The sequence below is a fragment of the Rhinolophus sinicus genome, chromosome 17, assembly GCF_057876585.1.
Source record: "Rhinolophus sinicus isolate RSI-liver-muscle chromosome 17, RSI-T2T, whole genome shotgun sequence".
NCBI lineage: Eukaryota > Metazoa > Chordata > Mammalia > Chiroptera > Rhinolophidae > Rhinolophus > Rhinolophus sinicus.
Genome location: NC_142517.1, coordinates 148,431,501 through 148,437,500, shown reverse-complemented (window position 1 = coordinate 148,437,500; position 6,000 = coordinate 148,431,501). Strand labels below are relative to the sequence as shown.

Here is a 6,000-nt window from a genome sequence, read left to right as displayed (position 1 = left end):
ATTTACTCTAAGACCTTTGAAGGAAGAAGGTTGTGGAGAGGGAACTGCTTGCTTAGAAGAGGGCATTAAGGTCAGGTTAAAGAAAAGTGATATGTTGATCGAGCTCATTACATTTGGATCGCTTAGACAAACAGAGGAAGATAGCTTTTAATGCAAAATCAGATATGCCTAAATAGGAATTTTTTTTTTTAAATCACAAAAATGTTAGACCCAGTATTATAGTATAAGGTTAAAACAAATAAAGAAATCCTGTGACTATGAGAAAACACTCCAATTCATGATTCTCTTTCACCAAATCTATTTTTTTATAGGCATCGGGCCAAAAGAAACAGAAAACATTTTTTTTACACCTTCCAACTCCCTGAGATACCACACGGAAGGAGTGCTTGCAATAGCAGCAGCCACTGAAGAAATGAACCTGGAGTCGACAGGAGTCATGTACCTGGAGAATGAGAGCAGGGATATTCTGCTTCAGACACAAAACGGTGGGCTGGAATGACTCAGACGCTGGTGGAACCACTTGTACCATGTGCCAATCTCTAATAGCACGTGGGTACTGTGAGACTCCATCCTCCTATCTCTTCCACCAAAACATGATGTATTATCTACAACTACAGGATTCATACCTTAACTTCCAGAGTTCCAAGCAACTTCACTGTGAATGCGGCTAACTACCAGGGAGCCCACAGTACGGTTTGCTAAACAATGCAATTTGATGCCAAATGTGGAGAATGAAGATGGCCTTGGTAGTTTTGCTAAAGCAAGATTTTGCTTAGATCAAATAAATCATATTATTCTGGATCAGGTATTTAACAAAATGCAATGATATTTACTGCTTTTTTTGCAAAGGGTCCATAACCTTCTTAGCACAGGATCTGCAGGACTATCGCTGGTGTCATCATGGCTCACATATATCATGTTACGGGCATGTATTTCACAAGTTCGGTAGCTAATTGGAGACCTAAAACACAAAGTACAGGCACAAAAGGCTCATCAACTCCATCGCCTATATAGAAATTCTCTCATTATGAGGGTGCCATATCAACTTAAAACTTCTGTTGTTTCCTTCCTTCCTAAGTCAAACGTCATCAGGTGAAGACTGACACCAGTGACAACGTGGTGTTCACAAAGATTGCAAAATATTGATGTTAATATCCATTCCCCTTTCTTTGATTACCATAAATGTTATACATTTTGAAAACTGGGAGCAATCTATTTTGACAAATTTTATGTTGAGAAATTTTAAAGTGCTATAAAATTTGATTAAGCTAGATCAGTGAACAATGTTTTGAGCTGCTGTATATTTTTTTCCGAGCACTGAACACACAGTTCATTGTTACAAGTCTGTCTAGGAGCCATGGCTTTGGCATATTCCACACAATTTCAAAGAACCTTCAGAAGCTTACACATGCCTTTGAGCATGCAAACCAGGAGGCAGCACATCTAAACCACAAATGGAAGCATGTTCCACATACATGTGTAAATTAAAACCCATAAAATAACATGGGCATTATAAAATTTGTGTTAAAACTGGTAACAGCTTTACTGATTTACTGACAATGAAAATATATAGCATTTTTTCTGTCAGAGCATTTATCAACACTTGGCAACCCCGCACTAACTTGACATGTAAGATGATCAAAATGGATTATGTAATCTTTCCCATTCATTTCTATTGATTTTAGTTATGATAAAATTCATCAGTGTGCCTGGGAACACTCAGGCTAAAAGGCTCTGGTTGACCAAAAAAAAAAAAAAAAAAAGGAAAGGAATAAAAAATTCAGCTGAGTTGTAATAGAATGACTGTAATTTTAGAATAGGATTGCACAAATACAGAAGTCATGCCCTAAAGGCTCCAGCAACAAATTAATACAAATAATCCTGGCAGTCTCATAAAATTACAGCTGTCTATGCAGAGATTCACTTTTTAGATCAAATTACAAAACATCAAGCTAAAAGAATTAATGTGTAAGTGCCATGAAAGATATAGTTTGTGAAAATATTTTCAAACTTTTTAAAACTTCAACAGTAATCAAAGTTATTTCTCTGACTGCAAGTAACATTAAAATGCCAGCAAATGGACCATTTTAATCAGTTTTATTGATTCATGCTTTCAGTTCTTATTCAGTTAAAAACAAGGCACATTAAATACATCCTCTTATTGCTCTATAAATGCATGCAGCTCATTCTGTATATCAAAAGTAATAAATAACGGCGATAAAACACCAAGACAGTTATAAAAATGACAACCCAGCCTCAAACATAGTATTTAACAGTCCAATCTAGAACAATAACCCAACAGGATACATAAAAGTGCCACATATGAAAACATGCAGTGTGTATATCCACTCCAGTACTGGGCTTATACTTGATATTCTTTAAAAACACAGTAGGGCTTTTTACTCCCTAAAAAGAGTTGAATAATGCAAAACAGCACAAGTTATAGCATTGTTGACGTCAATATTATTACATTCATATGCCAAAATTGTTACAAATGCATAAAAAGGAAGAGAATAAGATCAACGATCATTCTTACAGTATGTTTAGTAAAAGTCAGAATGAAATTTTTGTTGTACAAAAGAGTGAGCAGTAAGCTACATAATTTGGAAAAGACAAAACAAATTACTAAAGTAGAATAGGGAGCGTGCTTTAATAGTAGAAATCCTAAAATTAGACTCAGCATAAATTGATTGAAAGCGAGAATATTGCAAGCATGATGGATAAGAGGCAAGCAGCCTTGGCTTAACAAATAATCCAGCATTGGCACTACTGTTATGACTGTGATACGGGCTTCCTAAAGGAGCGTCCGGCTTTCTACCACAGATGGGGGTTCCTTCACCTGAATCCCCTTAAAGGCTCTCGAAAGAAATCACTTGATGATAAAAAGACAATCTCTGCACACCCCAGCCCCACCCCAACAGAATCACCTAACATCATATTTTTATGAAAAGGAAAAAAAAAAAATTCTTTCGGGTTTGGAATAGGCTTTTAAGGGGCTTATCCCCCATTTCTTTTCTTCTTTTTTGACATCAGGTAAAGAAGCTGTCCAGATTTCATTAAGAACTCACACAAAAATGCAGGAGTGCTTTATTCACAGTAAAGACTTGGAACCAGCTCATTACCAAGACGAGTCTCTGGTACGGGTGAAGGAGCGTATGTTTTAGCATTAGCAGATTTTAAGCAAAAGCAGATATGTTCAAAAGAAGAAAAGTGCACTTTTCTTTGTCCTTAAAGGAACTTCACTCATAGCAAAGCGTGCACAAGCAAGGCCTGTGTGACAAATACAGCTGTGCTCAGGCCAGTCAGGTTATAAGCCCAGTCCCTACTGTAATGGATTCAGGGAGGACACGACTCATTCTTTTCTTGCTCTAACTAGAAAAAGAGAGAAAGAGAGAGAGAGCACAAATGTACAATATTGTGGTACGTCATCTGTAATGTTTTAAAGGACAGCTCTTCTATCTATTCAGTGTCACTGGATTCTGAACAGTGATAGAAAAACAATAAATTACAAAAGCCACATGCTTCCATTATTTAAAAAAATCAAATAAAAGCCAGTGTAAAAAATCCACACCTTGAAAGAAGTTCACAGTGGTACCTGGGAGCATCACTTGCTCTTTAGGTTTTCCTTTAGGCAGTGGCAAGTCTAAACATCCTTTAAAAACAAAATGAGTGAAGATGCTGTTTCTGCGGTGAAGGTGGGGGCTTAGGTGAGTGAATTTCCAGTGTTTCTATTATGACAGAGAGGTTTATACCCCACTAGAATGAGGCCTAAAGATATTCCACAAGGTTGACATAAATAAAAATAACAGCACAAAAGTGTTTTATGTTCCAGTTTAAAAATCAAGATTTTAAGCCTGTGCAATGAAAACCTGACATTAAATGGTTAGATTTCCTATTACATGCACAACCTGATCTTAAGAAACAAAAAGTAGGTAGTTAACTTCACAAAAGGAAGCACAATGAATAAATAAACATTCAGATGACTGGCTAAAATGCCATTAATTACTGCAAAAGCATACCAGATTGGCCCTTTAAATTTAATACACTATTTGTTAAAGTCAATGCAGATTAATTTTTGTTTTCGTTTTGTGTCTTTGCAGTGTTTGTGTGTGTGTGTGTGTGTGTTTTCTTTTTCTTTTTGGTTGACAGAGAACTTTTGCACTGAGTACAGAATGAGAAAGGCTTTAAGCAACCAAAATAACTTTGAATATTGCAGTGTTGTGCCTTTTTACAAATAATTATAAATAACGCTGCCTAAAGGCTATTTCTACCCTCGTTACTATCTGTTTACAAATACTCCCCCAAAATGATGCAATAAACTAAGCAAAATAGGCCACATTTGATAATATCACATGCTCTAAGATTTAGGATGTGGGGATGAAAATTATGCTATCATCTGTCGACATAAAACACAGGTTTTTAATCCGTAAATTTATTACTACTGTGAAGATTTGCGAAATTACTTTCATCCCATTACATCCAATTTACCACTGAAATGCTGGTTTTAAAGTAAGAAAAGCAAGAATCTTTCTGGCAACTATAATAGTCAAAGAAAAACCAGCAGTGACTGGGGGGGAAATGAATTTCTGGGATGAAACTGTCACTGTAACTCCCAGCAAATGTCAATGCTATCCTTATCTTATACCTGTGATTCTGGAAGCTTTTAGAGTTTCTCTGAGACTTGCTCCTATAACCAGATCTAAACTTTTTCTTCCCTCTGCAGTTTTGCCAGTCATGCTCTAGAAATAAAATTGTACAATATTGTTTAGATGAGGAAGACAGACAAGCCAGAGGAAGAAGGAGCTGAGAGGTCTCCAGAAACTATCGTTTTAACAGGTCACTCCCTGCTCAATTTCTTTTAAGAACAAATACCACCTATAAGCTTAATGTCCAGAGCTTTGTGTATGTCATAAAACTTTTCCAGCTTTTTCCAATGTCAGCCAAAATACTCTGCCTCTAGAACTGAATTAGAATAAATGAATAAACACACCAAAAGGGAGCATGTCCAGTCTAACAGGTCACAAAATGGATACAACATATTAAGTCAGGGTGTATCGAAAACGCGAAAAAGATAAAATACACTTTTTAGAAGGCAGATGGAAGGGCAAATACAAATAAAGGGTACACATCAACATCCTAAAGCTTTGGAATGTTCAAAAAAAGCAGCTATCCATATCCACTACTTGGAGTGCTGTAAGTCATCTCTCGGTACATGATGATCTGTTGTTCCTGTGTTTGCTGGCTCAGGATTTACTGGTCACACTCACAGTCCTCCACAACTTCGGTCCACCGGAATGGGAACCCGCCCCTCCAGGTTCTCTTCTGCTGTTTTCATTAGTATTGCCAGTCGGCTGCCAGACACCCTTCCTTTTTGAATAGCACTCATCAGCTTAAAGAAAAAATATGTAACAGATTCAGAAGGCAGCCAGTTTACTCCCCCTTCTTCACTGCATTTTAATGGTTACCTTTGCCGCAGGCAAAAGTAATTAAGTGCTCCGTCAAAAGCCATAGCAGGTACTACAGCTCAAATAAGGAGAGTACAATTTTTGAACATTTCAAAATGGGGGGAAGGAGCAGGTATTTCACCACTGGTGCAAAAACTACACCCATCTAGCAAATCAGCCTGCCTTGAAATGCAAATGGAATGCATCACTTTTTGCCCCTTACCGTGCTCAGGATACATATTTTTCTGAGTAACTCAAATATTGGCTCTTTGAGTTCCGTTTAAAATTCTTAAAAATGAATCTCAGCAATTGAGCAAAGACAAACCATGACCTATATTTAACTACTCTTTTTTAATGTTACTGTACTTTGACAACTTCAAGTCCCCTAAATCCAAATTCCTTAAAGACTTGATAAAGTAATTCATATTTAAGTCCTTGAAAATGGACCCAAAGATCTACCTTAAGAATTAAAAGCACTACACAGCCCAGATTTTTGCTAAGTCATTTTTATCCAACGGATAAAATCAGAATTAGTCTTGAAATTACATGCAGGCGG

At 36.8% G+C, this 6,000-nt stretch overlaps 1 protein-coding gene across 4 annotated transcripts in view; it reads right to left on the bottom strand.

Annotated features, from left to right (window-relative positions):
- Positions 1–2,080: 2,080 nt before the first annotated feature.
- Positions 2,081–6,000, bottom strand: part of GPD2 (glycerol-3-phosphate dehydrogenase 2) — a 134,667-nt gene continuing 130,747 nt past the window's right edge. For all 4 annotated transcript variants that reach the window (XM_019727175.3, XM_019727174.3, XM_074336576.2 and 1 more), the window contains exon 17: positions 2,081–5,389. In XM_019727175.3, coding sequence (XP_019582734.2) covers positions 5,264–5,389 — 126 coding nt within the window. In that variant the 3' untranslated portion in view covers positions 2,081–5,263. The remainder of the gene's footprint in view (positions 5,390–6,000) is intronic.